The 17,240-nt window shown below is 40.3% G+C and overlaps 1 protein-coding gene across 1 annotated transcript; it reads right to left on the bottom strand.

Annotated features, from left to right (window-relative positions):
• Nucleotides 1–9,445: 9,445 nt before the first annotated feature.
• Nucleotides 9,446–14,082, bottom strand: LOC110519998 (twist-related protein 2). Its single transcript, XM_021596939.3, has 2 exons — nt 12,574–14,082; nt 9,446–9,972 (listed from the first exon to the last, which is right to left on the bottom strand). The coding sequence occupies exon 1, from the start codon at nt 13,091–13,093 to the stop codon at nt 12,605–12,607; it is 489 nt and encodes a 162-aa protein (XP_021452614.1). The 5' UTR covers nt 13,094–14,082; the 3' UTR covers nt 9,446–9,972; nt 12,574–12,604.
• Between the last annotated feature and the right edge of the window lie 3,158 nt (nt 14,083–17,240).

Here is a 17,240-nt window from a genome sequence, read left to right on the forward strand (position 1 = left end):
CTGGACTAGGCCTAATCTAAAAACAAAAATGCGGAAGATGCCTTTGACTTCTCCTGAACTGCCACCGTAGGCCTACACAGCACATCCATTGGTTAAGGTAGCACACTAAATGTTTTTGATCAGCAAGAGCAGAGCAGGTCGGGGCTCAGGGTTGGAATATCCCTCGCAGTGTGTAATGCAGCCTAGTTGTAGTTACATCATCCCAGCAGCTATCATAGAAATATAACTTTGCTCTATGCTTCTCCGAGCATGCTCTTCGTAGCCTGTAGGCTATGGATCATTTGATTGAGACCACACTAAATAGTGTATAGGCACACTTGATATTGCCCCAGTGGAGAATCAGAGATGATGGGTGGCATCAGGTACACATTCCTAACATGGAACCCAAACCGGCTGCGTCGTCGTGCGCCATCGTGCATACATTTATTTTGTCCCCCCCACACAAAACGCAATCACGACACGCAAGTTAAAATATCAAAACAAACGCTGAACCAACTACATTCATTTGGGGACAGGTCAAAAAGCATTAAACATTTATGGCAATTTACCTAGCTAATTTCCACTAGCTAGCTAATTTGTCCTATTTAGCTAGCTTTCTATTTCTAGCTAATTTGTCCTGGGATATAAACATGGAGTTGTTATTTTACCTGAAATGCACAAGGTCCTCTACTCCGACAATTAATCCACAAATAAAACCGAATCGTTTCTAGTCATCTCCTCTCCTAGGCTTTTTCTTCTCTGGACTTTATATTGCGATTGGCAACTTTCATTACCGCCACCGACCTCGTTCGTCTTTCAGTCACCCACGTGGGTATAACCAATGAGGAGCTGGCACGTGGGTACCTGCTTCTATAAACCAAAGAGGAGATGGGAGAGGCAGAACTTGCAGCACGATCCACATCACAAATAGAGCTGAGTTCTATTTTCGAGCTTGGAAACGCAGACGCTCTTTGGCGTGCACGAGCAGTGTGCGTGCAATAATTTAATAATATACATTTCTAAATTTATTTTGCAACGCTGCAACAACAAAAAATCCTATGCACACAGTGCTCCCAAAATAAAACTCCTGGTCACACAACAAAATACTTTGTTGCACTTTAGAGCCCTAGTTGCATAACCATGGGACGATGTTTAGAGTATTGGGTGCTGATTGCATTGGCTTAAAAATGAAATAAAAGTCCTAATGTAATGAGTAGCCTAAGCATAGGACAAGATTTGGTAACAGTAGTCATTATAGCCTGAAGTCAATTGAAATAAATTTGCCAAAATTATATAATTTACTCATGTCTATACAAAGATAAATAAAAGACATAGAATGACTTAACCACAGAGGATGATTCGCTTCTTTTAAAGCTGTGGATTGTTTCAAATCACAAATGTGTAGGCCTAGTTGGGAAGCCCGCAATTTGGGCAGCATACGTTGCAATAAGCCTAGCTGATTACTGAGATGAGGCTGTCAGTGAAAATTAATGCATCTAAAATGTGTGAAGATAATGTGTCTTGAGTATAATTTGAAACGTTGAGACAAGAAGCAGGGGAGGGGTGTGTGGCGAAGATATAGACGTGTCTCTCTCCAGAATGTGCTGAGCTGTCTCCCTGCAATTCTAACACATTCATTATTTATTTCATACCATCATTTATGAGTTTTGTAAAAAATGTCATTGTATTTTGTTTGGAGCACTCCATGTGAGCACTGAGGGTGTGTCTGGTTTCTCCGTCCTCTTAATGTTGACAGAACGTGCGCCTGAGCACGCATATAAGTCGTCTAACTGGCCTGCTGCTTACAAATGTAGGAAAGTGCCCATTTGGGGGAGTCTGATGTCTCACCACCACTAATAAGATCTTCTCAGTATTTTTTTTCTTCACCTCACACAGTAAGTCAACAGTAAAAAAAAAAGTAAGTCCGTTTTTTCATTTAAATCCATTGTGAATGATAATGGTTCCACTTGACTACGACTATGATTTTGAGAAACTAAACGTTATTATTGAAATGAAGATGAAAATACAAAAATCATAACCGACACGCAGATCGGTAGAAACGGCAGTAAGATACATTGTAAGCTTCCCCAAACTTAAAACTCACACTCCGCCCAGGAATAAACTGCTGTGAACAGAGAGCACGTGTCTTTGCACTGCTTCATTAGAAAACGGTGTGTGTGAGAGAGATAGAAATAATGAGAGGGGTGTTGTAACGAATAGTGTGCCTATTAAAACGGAGCACAAATGGACAGCTATGCAAGCCATCGTGGAGAAAAGAGCTCACCTCCATCCAGAACCAGTGGGTTGGAAAGCACCACTCGCTGGGCCACGCCCAGCACTGTGTTGTTTAGTGAGCTAGTCGGTCAACACCTACGTATCTGATATGGGCAGGAGCAGGCCTGTGAAACGAGGGCGAGAGAATGCCATGTTCCTTCTTTGATATTGTTCCCATTCCCTTTTTGCCAAGTTTAGAATTGTAAACTAATAGAAAATAGAAGTGGGAGACTAATGCGAGCACAGCTCCCTGCTTCTCACGAAAACGCCTGTAGCGTCCAAACGGTTTGGCATAGAAACTAAAATGACTCTATGGAAAGATGAGAATCTCACGAACATGATGGTGTTCTCCGTGTTGCTCTATGTCCCCCACAAGTGTCATGGGACTCGTCTGAAGTCGGTTCTGCCGATCTGCCAACTTCTGTCTGGAGCGTCAGAACAGCTTGGGCTAGACACTTACAGTACTAGTCAAAGGTTTGGACACACCTACTCATTCAAGGATTTTTCTTTATTTTCAACATTGTAGAATAATAGTGAAAACATCAAAACTATGAAAAAGCACATATGGAATCATGTAGTAAGCAAAAAAGTATTAAACAATCTAAATATATTTTATAGTTGATATTCTTCAAAGTAGCCACCCTTTGCCTTGATGAAAGCTTTGCACACTCTTGGCATTCTCTCAACCAGCTTCACCTGGAATGCTTTTCCAACAGTCCTGAAGGACTTCCCACATATGCTGAGCACTTGTTTGCTGCTTTTCCTTCCCTCTGCGGTCCAACTAATCCCAAACCATCTCAATTGGGTTGAGGTTGGGTGATTGTGGAGGCCAGGTCATCTGATGCAGCACTCCATCACTCTCCTTGGTCAAGTAGCCCTTACACAACCTGGAGGTGTGTTGAGTCATCGTCCTGTTGAAAAACAAATGATAGTCCCACTAAGTGGTAGCCATAATAGTTTGGTGTCCCTTGAATTCTAAATAAATCACTGGCAGTGTCACCAGCAAAGCACCCCCACACCATCACACCTCCTTCTCCATGCTTCACGGTGGGAATACAAATACGGAGGAAGGAACCAAAAATCTCAAATTTGGACTCATCAGACCAGAGGACAGATTTCCACCGGTCTGATGTCCCTTGCTTGTGTTTCTTGGCCCAAACAAGTCTCTTCTTATTATTGGTGTCCTTTAGTAGTGGTTTCTTTGTAGCAATTCGACCATGAAGGCCTGATTCACATAGTCTCCTCTGAACAGATGATGTTGAGATGTGTCTGTTACTTGAACTCTGTGAAGCATTTATTTGGGCTGCAATTTCTGAGGCTGGTAACTCTAATGAACGTATCCTCTGCAGCAGAGGTAAATCTGGGACTTCCTTTCCTGTGGCGGTCCTCATGAGAGCCAGTTTCATCATGCTGCTTGACGGTTTTTGCGACTGCACTTGAAGAAACTTTCAAAGTTCTTGAAATTTTCCGCATTGACTGTCCTTCATGTCTTAAAGTAATGATGGACTGTCATTTCTCTTTGCTTATTTGAGCTGTTCTTGCCATAATATGGACATGGTCTTTTACCAAATATGCCTATCTTCTGTATACCTCCCATACCTTGTCACAACACAACTGATTGGCTCAAATGCATTAAGAAGGAAAGAAATTCCACAAATTAACTTTTTAACAAGGCTCACCTGTTAATTGAAATTATTTCCAGGTGACTACCTCATGAAGCTGGTTGAGAGAAGGCCAAGAGAGTGTATGGAAGTGTTTTGTGCAAAAATGTTTTGGTTAAATATAGGTTAAAAAAATCTCTCAGATACAGGACAGACACTTTAAAACAACTTCCTTTTGTTTTTTTTCAATGTATGAATCTATTATTCAATGTGTTTCTATGGGCAAATTCAATATCTGATAAAATCATTTGTTTATATATATATTTTTATCCCTAAAGGGGTCCTAAAATTCTAAATCAAATAGCTAAATAATTCTTGGTATGAACATCTTTAAACAATTTCATATTTTAGTTTAGTAGAACCGCCCCCCCCCCCCACCCCCCCCCCCATTTAAGAAAGAGAGTTCCAAACCTCTGCCAATAATAGCAGTTCATTTTCAGTTTCCCCCTCCCCCCTCAGACCACTCCCAGACAGTCCTAGCAAAATTCTTGCTCGAGAAATTGCTCTTAAGAAATTGTTGTTACTTGTTGATAATTTTAACTGAAAATAATCACAGTGAGGTACTTAAATGTTACCTAGAAATGATTTGATATTGAGATAAAAACGGCTGCATTGGACCTTTAAGTCATACAGCATCAACCCCACAGATTTTATGGGAAACACTTACGATTTACCATACTGTGCGAGCGTGGGACAATGAGCCCGTTGTCACTGCCGATGGCCGAACTAGGTCGAAAATGGTCCTCATAGGCCTACTCATATCGCCACCTGGACGTCTTCCATTACACCCACAACTACAATGCATGGCCTACCAACAAGACTGCCTTGTCCTATTGCTCTCATTTACATCAATGCCTAACTTTCCTGAATTTGATTAGTTCAACTTTTTAGTGCAAGGAAATAGCCATAATAATTGAATAAATGATCTCAATTTTTTTAATTGAATTTAATCTAATGTAATGTTGAAAAATAATTTTGTGACAAACTAATAGGCCCAGTTATAGCCTTCCTACACGTAGGCCTATGCCAAGATTAGTTCCACACTTGCAAGATATAAAGTGCATAGAGGCTACTTGGATATAGGTTATCCATCTATAAACTCTTCCATTCCATAAACTCCCATGCCTGACTTGTTCTAGAGTTTAATCAATGTCACTTGCTACCATATTAAATGTATAATTTCATTGCCACTTTATATCTGAGAGTGACCCTGAAACAAGTAGATTGAAATTCGTCATAGAGATTGCAAATCTATTCGCCCATCCATTGCTGAAATGTAGCCTTCATCATTGGTAAGCAGGGGTGCAACTTTAGTTTTAGAAGTGGGGGGGTATAACTTGGTGGGGTTCTGGGGGTACTCCCATTTTGGGTGGCATCTAAAGCTAATTTCCTGCATTTCTACTCAATCTAATATGACCCATGGCCATTATATTTATAACTACATAAAGTAAGCAAAAATGCCCAGTCATAAAGCTAGGTAGGAGATCATTATTAAATATGTTTAAGTGATTAATAAGACTGAACTGGGTCAATGATAATTCAATCATCAATATTGTGTTGCACCTTTAACCAATAGCCTAAAAATGGAACAACTCTTGCAAATAAAGTACAAAGACTTTTGATTGTCTTTATTAAGACATCCTTTATATCAAATTTCAGCCAGACCGCCGACCCAGACTGAGCCGCCTGCACGCCCAACCCCCAACAGTCTAGTCAATAACTCAACTCTCTCAACTTCCTTCCCATCTTTATTTTTATTTCTCAAGGAATGGTTTGGAAAACAAAAGTGTTATAAAAACACACATACACCTACACATTAACACACAGAAACAGTACATCCTCCATATAATTAATATCATAGGCTTAATAGTACTGTAGAGCTCTTTTTACTTGCACACAACATAGCTGGCTCAGCCCGTCCTGCCCCTAGTGGTCCATGGCCCTGCAGCAGCCCAACCCAACACACCCCACTCATCTTTTGGATCTTAGTGAAACATTCACTATTGGTTTCAGGTGTTAGGCCAAGGCCAGAGTGATAACCAGCGTATTTCAGAAACACAGGGCCAGGACTGAGCAGCCCAGCAGCTAGGGATTGCCTAAATAGTTATCTCCCCTGACATGGGCTTGTTTTCAATACAGACTCATTTTTTGTCGTACTGCATTCCATATAAAGCATTCAGACCTTATGAAAGTTGCACAGTATAGCCTTATTCTTGTATTAAATCAAATCTAGTGATACATAACTTGACATTTCTTCCACCCATTGTGGGAGGATAACCAACCTTCAAATTAATGGCAATGCATTTCTTAGCCACTGTAAATGCTAGGTTACACCGTTTCCTCTGATAACAGTCTCCAGTATCAACATTTCCAAGCAAACAAAAAAGGTTGAAGGGACAATCTGTAGACATCCTAAAATAGAAGAACATACTCTTTGGTAGAATTCAGCCAGCCTTCACAAGACACAAGCCTTGTATACCATATACCAATATGTCCCCTTTTGTGTTTTTCTCCTCCAGCAGAGACATTACATTTCTGTGTGGATGATATTCCATTTCACTGGCATACAGAACTATCTATGGATGGTCTTAAACTGCATCTGTATCCATTCGTCATCATCAATAGCGTCTCCCATGTCTTCCTCAAATTTTAGTTTTACATGTTTTGTGTCATCAGGAAAAGACAGTTTGGAAATGAACTTTCGACTTGTCAGACTGCCTTAAAATAGTTTAAATTGTTGAAGCTTTCTTGCTTGTCCACTGTTTGTTGCACAGAGAAAATAGTGTTGTTGCTGCAAGAATTCACCTAAGCTCCATCACAGACTGGTCTTCCCTGGCTGCCTGACACTGATAAGGCCCCTGTCACCATCTGATCCTGCTCAGATAAGGCATGACAAAGAATTACATTGGTGTACATTACATTATATTAACCATGAATAGAATCAATGGCTCAACAATTGAAATTACAATTATTCCCAGACCCCAGACTGTAGCCTACCCAACTCAAGATGGAACTTTGTGTCCATTCACTGATTGTTATAATACACTTAAAAGTTCACCTGAGCTCTGGAGACTTGTCTTCCCTGGCTGTCTGACCCTGGGGGGACACCTGTCACCATCTGATCCTGCTAAGACATGATGAGCATATTGTTGTGTACTGACTGTGCCCCATGACAGTGAAGCCTGTTGAGCTGTTTATACCATGTCAGTGTGAAAAGTAGGGAATTGGCTAGGGAAACTGACAGATCAATAATGTTGCATTGCTTTACTGACTAATGAAAACTCACATTGAGCTAAAATAAAACGTCCGAATATCGATCTTCAATTGTTTGGTCGCTGGTTTCATCGTTTGATTTAGGTCTAGTGGGATTGAGGCAAAAAGAATAGCTAAAGTTAGTGCACTAGCTAACTTTAGCCAACTGTTGGCTAGCTTTGCTAGCTAATGGTTCAATGGTACATCATCAAACGTACTTCTGTTGAAATGGGACAAAACAAAGGCTACAAAACATTTCCATATGCTGCCTGACATATAGCTAGTTTTGTATCACAGAGCAATGAAAAAACTAAAAATACAATTTCAGAATGTGGGGTCATGTCCCTCCTGTCCCCAGTGAAAGTTGCACCCCTTTTCGGTAAGATAGAAAACATGATTTAGAAGAAGGCTAAACATCTGTGCTATTGTTAATTTACAAATGGATAAATATACATTTTTATAAAATACATGTTAAAAATAGTAAAAAGCTTGTTTCTTACTGGTGCTTTAATGAATCAGAACAGGTGCATGCAATGAATATAGGCCTAGGGCTATTGGATATTGTGCAGGTGCGAGTATGGGGAATAGCCTAGGCCTGTGTGACTTCACGCCACAGCTTCCTATTTGAGTAGACTATAGGCTAGCCTACTGCAGCCTCCAAGAGCATCACAACTGGATGATATATATTGCAGTCCATCGCAGGTGCTTCCACTTCAAACACGCTGCCAGATTTCCTCCACAAGGATTTGAACACTCATCTTAATCAAGTTTATCCAGGTTTTTGGAGCATGTTTCTGCCAGTAGCTTACAGTCCGGCTTCTAGGCTTCAAAATAGGAATTTGTCTTACACATGCCTAAACATCCTTAACCACAATAGGTGAGTTTTCTATTTTCCAATTATTTTTCATGATATTTGCTGAAGACGCTTGCAGTGAAATGGAACGTTTTTGGAAGTCACCTTTCTCAAAATGACCATAGGCCTACATACTCACAAAAGGCAAGCAAGCCAAAAATAGTCAACACATTAACAGCAGCCACATTGTAACAAAGGTTTCTCAAAATGGAGTGAATTCCAACACCCTCAACAATGAGTGACCCCAATGTGTGCGCATTGTGTTCATATTTGACAATAAGGTCCTTTCACTTTTTTGAGATGTATATCTTCACCAAGTCTGGAAAAATGTAATGCAAAAATGTTATGCTTTGATGGTGTGGTTGTTAGATTGAAACGAAAAGTTAACTAGCCCCGGTAGTTAAAAGCTGCGCCATAGTTATTGTCGTTATTTCTGCGGTTGTTCGGGGTCCTTTGCTCATTAAAGAATTCCCCTCACGGCATCGCTATTTAAATTATTTCGTTGTTATTAAGGCGGATAAGCCTTTTATATGCCTTTGGTTTGAAAATGGCTCGAATTTCCCCCACTGTTAATGAAGCCCTGCGGTTTTATGACGGCTTTTAGCTGGTGATTTCTTTCCACAACAAGAGCGGGGAAAGAAAACCTAAATAAAATCTTACAATAAGCACTGAAAGGGGTGTTTGTTTTTTGCCTAGTCTGTGAGATTATCTGGAGAAAACGTGGAAGAGACGCTTACTTAAACACTGCCAGCGAATAACAAATGAATTATGAAATTATTTTCTAAATTAAAGCTCAAACAAAATGGAAAAATATCAAGAGAAAAAAAGGTAGGCCTATGTTTTTTCATCAGTTTATTTAATCTTAGATTATTCCTTTGCTGCGTGCCAAACTGGAATTATTTACATCGAAATAGAGGGGATGTAGCCTATATTATTAAAACCTTTCCATGCAGACCGAAATCCCACTATTTTACCCATGCCTGCGTTTAAATACCTGTTTTTTGTATATCTGAAATGGGTACGGATACAAAAACACCTAATTGATTCCTGCATTTTCACAGAACCTGTAACCGAAATACCAGGTATCAGGTCTGTGTGAACGATTCTACACTTTGTTGCAGGTAAATTCATTAACACTTCCATTGTTTAATACCTCCCTGATTTGAAATGAAACAGCCTCCATGGATAAACAACACCCACCTCCCCTACCAATTTGCCTATTACCCACTGATATGTATAAAAGGGATATACCATACAAGAAAGTGGTAAATAAGGGGCTGTTTGAAAGGGAGTCATATAAACATTGCCTTATATATATGCCTTATATATATTTTTTACAGGTTGTATAATATACCACATATTCTGTCTGAAATGGGTATGCTATGGTATTCTATGGAAACATAAATCAAAAGGCTCAACTACATTGTTCAAAAATATGTGTTTTAATAAATAAGTTTTTTTTTAAATGTACATTGGACAGAGTTGAAAGACTTGCTTATAAGTCAAATCTGGATAAATCCATGCAGCGTACTTCAAGAACGTATTCTAAATTGCATTGGTCCCTTTACAAGCTGAATATACATACAGGTAGGCCTATGTACAATACGAAACATTTATATATACTTCTATTTTGAGATTTTACAAACAGAACGAAATATAATTTCCCCAAAAAGATAAAAGATGGTTTTTCCTACTCCCATCACCATTCCGACATTAAAACAACATTATAATGCGCCAGCAGTAGACACGAGAAGCGTCTTACAACACTGTCTGAGTATGCAACTTTTCGGGTTATCTTCACTCCTTCTCACACTCTTCCAAGTGTTAGGTAATTGCACTCAAAGCACTCCAGGAGAGTTGTGCACCACATTATGCCTATTGACCACGTTTCTGAGGTTCGTGGGTTCTTCAATAGATCCTTTGGTGTCTTCATACTTTGTAGAAGTAAACAGTCTATCGGGGGAAGAATGAAAACATCAAAATGTTAGCGGCAATTACCAATATTACAGATTACAATGCATATACGTTATCAAGCAATAGCAATATTATTAATACACTGCATGCATAGCTTTATTGCACTTAATTCCTGAAAGAGATTTTATAGGCTAGCCATGACACAGTGCGTTGCCTATTGGCCTGAAGGGTGGCACACGATCACTGGCATGGGAAGTCCTTAATTAAACAATGATTTGGACCTGAGTGAAACCATATGTCAACAACGGAAAGGGATTTCATTTTAAATGTGATGCATAAACCACAGTGGCCTATGTAATTGCATCACTGGAAAATATATGAGCAGGCCAAACAGACTTCAGGGGATATGAGCACCTGTCTGTTTTAGGATGTTTTCATTTATATGGATGAGTAAATATTGAAATATTTATGCGGTAATATTCATAATGTGGCCTATGTAAATGCACATTTCCAAATTCATAGTAGGCTATTGCATTTTCTTTCTGTAATTTACGAGGCAAAGCTTAAAATGCAGCAATTATGTTTGTAGGCCTATTAGATTTTAGATGGCCGTTTTGTTTCTTGAATTCGTTTAGTAAATATTAGTAGACTACAATTTGATATTCAGATATTTTGGGGTTAAATACATTTGGATTTGTTTGATTTAGTTTAAGAAAAACCAGCTATGCTGATTACATTATCAAATAGCACAATGCACGTGTCACTAGTATCAATTCGAGTAGACTAATATAGGCCTCGTGATTTCTGCCGCATACATTGTCGAAGTTTATTTTATAAATGTCGTTTAACGATTACAAATTCATTTTAAGACGAGCTTTCTCACTTGCTTTTCTTTGCCATTCCACACAGACGAATGAAACCCAAAACAGCATTGACAGCAGAATTGGATACGGAAAAGACGTCCGGTTAAGTTCGAGAAAGGCCACCTTTAAATCACCATAGTGTAGTTTATTTGTCCTCTTTACAGAAGATCTGTCTTATACGAGTGGGCGGTCTGTAAACTTCCTGGTACCAGTCCATGGAAACTAAACAAACCAAAATCAGGCTTTATTTAACTGGAAATGTTTCTTTGACGGAATAAAATGTTTAACTCCTGTTCCAAGACATCAGTAACCTACTTAAAATGGGTGGGCTACTATTCAGAGCATAAATACTATTTTGGCCTATAGCTAATCTGTTAAATAGTCGTATAGCTAATCTGTTAAAAAGATGTAGGCATATTAAGAATTTCCCCCCATTTTTTTTTTTACAGCAGCCTACATTTGTTTTAACATTTTGGCCTATGCAAATTGCAAGGCTCTCTGTACATTAGAATTAGACTAGGCTACTACAATTAAATTAGGCCTAAACCAATGGCACAAGACAAGAAAACAAATGCACTATCAGATGGTTTTGTGGCATGCATAAATTAGTTTTAATGGCTTGCTTCACAGCTCAAAGACGCACAACGGTTGGGTAACGCTGTGCAATGATAAGGGGACTAGAAACTCTTAAATGACCGTAGCCATTTTTGACTTGCCGCCAGTATACCCACTACGCTCAATGCGCTCGCATCTTTAATAAAACTGCTGGTTTTGAACTCTCCGGCCCAAGTCGAGCGTTGCTATTCCTGCGGTCCCCATACAGGAAAGCGCTCCATTGTGAATGTGAATTGCCCGTGGTAGGCTGTTCAAGGCTGCTGCGTTTTGATGCGGCCTACCCCTCTATCTGCCATAGGCCTCAGAGGCCTCGCATCTTAAAAAGTCGTTTAGAACGGACAAGGATTAAATGCAAGACTGACATTTCACTGCAGAGTTGAACGTGTTTTCGAGCTGTCACGCACTCACAGCAAGAAAAAAACCTGACGTTTCAACCATTTCACTCACCCAGTGTCAGTTAGGCATTTTTTAAAGTCGTCTTTGGTTGCTACCCCAGTGTTTGGCAAGTAAAACATGTTCCAAAAAACATTATTTTGGCTACATTCAGAACACCAAGTTCCCATGTCTATAATCAAACAGCAGCCGTATTCTCATTGTAAATGAAGCGTTCAACGACCCTCACTAACATTTCAGAAGGCCTATTTTCTTCTTCTAAAATAGCAGTGGTGTTGTCAGGCAATGCTGATGGAGAACTTGTCTAACTGTGTATTAACCTGGCTCGTGCTCAGGTCATCCACATGCGCTTCTGCGCGCGTGCTGGTGAAATGTTTGCAAGATGCAGATGCCATGGCATGGATGTTAAAGAATGTTATTTGTATAAGGCTACCCAGATGACTATCATGAACATTCACTGGGTAATTGGATAAACTACACTTATTTCATTCATAATGCACTATAGTAAAGGGGAAATAGTTTCGCTTTCAGATCATTTGTGCAATAGTTGACCTGACGCTGACTTTTAGCTCAAGCCACAACATATTTTATCAGGATCATTAACAACCTACAAACTATGTCAGGTTCTTATGTTCGCCCTAAGACAACCTACTCTTGTTTTCACGGCTATTATGCATAATAGCCTACTAATACCACTAATCATTTCGGACTAGCAAAATGTTTTGTTTCGTATTTTCGCATGAGAGGTAACGCTGAATGTACCACCTACCGCTTTGGCATTGAGTGAAGGGCTTTGGATGCTAATGAGATGCAGACATTGACCACGCGCCCTCCATCCGCCACACGGAGAAAGCGTAACTGAGTCTCTCGTGCGCAACATAGCTGCAGCTCGACATCTTGTTGTCCATCTCGTCGCTTTGCAGCACCTGATAGAGGAAGTCTATGTATCTGGAGGCCAGTTTTAGTGTCTGGATCTTGCTCAGTTTATCCGAGGGTAGCGTGGGGATGATTTTGCGTAAAGACGAGAAGGCTTCGTTGAGCGACTGTGTCCTTTGCCTCTCCCTGACGTTGGCCAGGCACCGCTGGTTCTGCAACTCCTCGTAGGACTGAGTGCTGCTGCTCGGACTCGGTTTTTTGCCCCGTTTCACGTTACCCGGACAGCTGTCCTCGCTCGACTTTTTACTGTGTCTCCTCTTCCTTCCAAATCTTTTCTGTTGCCTGTCCAACTCATCCTCACTGGTCAGTAGGCTATCCATTGGGGAGACGGGAGAACTTGAGCCCTCTTCCATTTCTCGTTTAAAGAAATGCAAGGATAGCAAAGAAAAAACGGTCTCCACTTTTGAAGCTGTGGTTACAAAATATATCAGAATATGCAGACACCGACAGAAAGTGGTTTTAAAGAATGTCTTACTCTACGACTATTATGTTCTAAACGTTTTGGGAGTAGGATACTTTCAAACCTACGCTTGAGGTAGTCCTTCTCTCGCAGGAAGTTTTTCCCCAATTTTTTGGGGAAAACTTTATCCCAGTTTCAGATGCTAAATAGTAGTCTAGTGAAGAGGGAGGCAGTATCGGGCTCTGATTGGCCAGCTAATAAACAGGAGGGAACAGTCTTATGTTACACTCCGTAGTGATATTACAGCAGCCCAGGACCTCAGAACAGAATCATGTCAAAACAATCAAATATCAATGACAAAAGCAACAATAGACCTATTATCTTTATTTGTAATAATTCATGTTCTGGCCTATCTCGTCCATAATTGGTATGAAATAGATTATAACTAATATACCCTTAAAAAACATCAACAAATGTAGCATGGTTATTAGGCCTTTGATAAATGCATGATTCATATTATGAAAAGTGTGTTGTTTTATAATTTGATAATCAGAAACAATACCCATTTAATCCCGTATTGACTATTTTAGTACAATAGCGACATCTTCATGATGAATATAATACATTATAATAACCAAAATATACATAGGCTGGGCCTATATGTCATCGTATTGTAATACATTTAAAAAAAACACATACCCTATGCAGACAGGGGGATATATATATACTCTTGTTCCCTAATCTAATCAAAAGTCGGTATGCTTTCCCAGTTTTCATAAATGTGGAAGTCAAACAGGAAGAAAGCTTAAACTAACCGAAAAGTTCTCATGTTTCTCTGGATGCCTCCAGCATGCGTTTTGTCAAAGTTCCACCTCTTGATGTGTGATGTCATGTTTTCTACACATAACAGTGCGCAGTTGGCTCGTATTAACGGCCCCATTCTCCAACAGTGTGTGATCTCTCGAATTATCTGCTGCCAAAATGCTCAATTTTTCCGAGTCAGCTGACGCCTACTTTTAACATTGGAGTAAAATCCCACTGTGTATGTGTTTTACCTTTATCTAAAATAATCTGTAGTATTTAGATAGAATTAATGGAAATCATTCCTCACAATTAAATACTGTCATGGGTTAAATTCCTTGGAAGACTATGTGAAGGAATGTAAAAAATAACAGGTGAGAAACTTCACCCAGATGGAAGATTTTATGTTTTGCAATTTTATTTTTTATAAATTCTATGAACTCAAATACTGTACCTCGATATCTGTTTTGAATTAACTTTATAAACAACACTTGAAAATGCGTTTTACAGCATCTGGGTAGACCAATATAAGCCTACTGTCAAAATAGTTACAGTGCCTTCAGAAAGTATTCATATCCCTTGACTTATTTCACATGTTGATGTGTTACAGCCCGAATTCAACTTTTCACAACTCCAGCGTAGATTTGGCCTTGTGCTTTCCTTTATTGTCCTGCTGAAAGGTGAATTCATCTCCCAGTGTCTGTTGGAAAGCAGACTGAACCAGCAACAAAGGCCTTCACTCATGCTGCCAAACATACCCTTGTAAAACTGACCATCCTACCACTCCTCGACTTCGGCGATGTAATTTACAAAATAGCCTCCAATACCCTACTCAACAAATTGGATGCAGTCTATCACAGTGCAATCCGTTTTGTCACCAAAGCCCCATATACTACCCACCATTGCGACCTGTACGCTCTCGTTGGCTGGCCCTCGCTTCATACTCGTCGCCAAACCCACTGGCTCCATGTCATCTACAAGACCCTGCTAGGTAAAGTCCCCCCTTATCTCAGCTCGCTGGTCACCATAGCATCACCCACCTGTAGCACGCGCTCCAGCAGGTTTATCTCTCTGGTCACCCCCAAAACCAATTCTTTCTTTGGCCACCTCTCCTTCCAGTTCTCTGCTGCCAATGACTGGAACAAACTACAAAAATCTCTGAAACTGGGAACACTTATCTCCCTCACTAGCTTTAAGCACCAATTGTCAGAGCAGCTCACAGATTACTGCACCTGTACATAGCCCACCTATAATTTAGCCCAAACAACTACCTCTTTCCCTACTGTATTTATTTAGCTCCTTTGCACCCCATTATTTTTATTTCTACTTTGCACATTCTTCCACTGCAATTCTACCATTCCAGTGTTTTACTTGCTATATTGTATTTACTTTGCCACCATTACCTTTTTTTGCCTTTACCTCCCTTAACTCACCTCATTTCCTCACATCGTATATAGATCGTATAAAACATTCCCAACCCAGAAACTGTGGATTGATGGCAGCATTCGCGTGAAACTGAAAGCTCGAACCACTGCTTTTAATCAGGGCAAGGTGACCGGAAACATGACCGAATACAAACAGTGTAACTATTCCCTCCGCAAGGCAATCAAACAAGCTAAGCGTCAGTATAGAGACAAAGTAGAATCTCAATTCAACGGCTCAGACACAAGAGGTATGTGGCAGGGTCTACAGTCAATCACGGATTACAAAAAGAAAACCGGCCCCGTCACGGACCAGGATGTCTTGCTCCCAGGCAGACTAAATAACTTTTTTGCCCGCTTTGAGGACAATACAGTGCCACTGACAGGGCCCGCAACTAAAACATGCGGACTCTCCTTCACTGCAGCCGACGTGAGGAAAACATTTAAACGTGTCAACCCTCGCAAGGCTGCAGGCCCAGACGGCATCCCCAGCCGCGCCCTCAGAGCATGTGCAGACCAGCTGGCTGGTGTGTTTACGGACATATTCAATCAATCCCTATCCCAGTCTGTTGTTCCCACATGCTTCAAGAGGGCCACCATTGTTCCTGTTCCCAAGAAAGCTAAGGTAACTGAGCTAAACGACTACACATCACAGACAAACTGAATTGGTCCACCCACACAGACAGCATCGTGAAGAAGGCGCAGCAGCGCCTCTTCAACCTCAGGAGGCTGAAGAAATTCGGCTTGTCACCAAAAGCACTCAAACTTCTACAGATGCACAATCGAGAGCATCCTGTCGGGCTGTATCACCGCCTGGTACAGCAACTGCTCCGCCCACAACCGTAAGGCTCTCCAGAGGGTAGTGAGGTCTGCACAACACATCACCGGGGGCAAACTACCTGCTCTCCAGGACACCTACACCACCCGATGTTACTGTAAGGCCATAAAGATCATCAAGGACAACAACCACCCGAGCCACTGCCTGTTAACCCCGCTATCATCCAGAAGGCGAGGTCAGTACAGGTGCATCAAAGCTGGGACCGAGAGACTGAAAAACAGCTTCTATCTCAAGGCCATCAGACTGTTAAACAGCCACCACTAACATTGAGTGGCTGCTGCCAACACACTGACTCAACTCCAGCCACTTTAATAATGGGAATTGATGGGAAATGATGTAAAATATATCACTAGCCACTTTAAACAATGCTACCTAATATAATGTTTACATACCCTACATTATTCATCTCATATGTATATGTATATACTGTACTCTATATGATCTACTGCATCTTTATGTAATACATGTATCACTAGCCACTTTAACTATGCCACTTTGTTTACATACTCATCTCATATGTATATACTGCACTCAATACCATCTACTGTATCTTGCCTATGCCGCTCTGTACCATCACTCATTCATATATCTTTATGTACATATTCTTTATCCCCTTACACTTGTGTCTATAAGGTAGTAGTTTTGGAATTGTTAGCTAGATTACTTGTTGGTTATTACTGCATTGTCGGAACTAGAAGCACAAGCATTTCGCTACACTTGCATTAACATCTGCTAACCATGTGTATGTGACAAATAAAATTTGATTTGACTTGTTTATACTGTATTATTGACTGTATGTTTGTTTTACTTTATGTGTAACTCTGTGTCGTTTTATGTGTCGAACTGCTTTGCTTTATCTTGGTCAGGTCGCAATTGTAAATGAGAACTTGTTCTCAACTTGCCTACCTGGTTAAATAAAGGTGAAATAAAAATAAAATAAAAGGTTTCCCTCTAGAATTTTGCCTGTGCCTAGCTCTATTACGTTTCTTTTCATCCTAAAAAACTCCCTAGTCCTTGCGGATGACAAACATACCCATAAC

The sequence above is a fragment of the Oncorhynchus mykiss genome, chromosome 3 (assembly GCF_057628025.1).
Source record: "Oncorhynchus mykiss isolate SJ-2025 chromosome 3, ASM5762802v1, whole genome shotgun sequence".
NCBI classification, from domain to species: domain Eukaryota; kingdom Metazoa; phylum Chordata; class Actinopteri; order Salmoniformes; family Salmonidae; genus Oncorhynchus; species Oncorhynchus mykiss.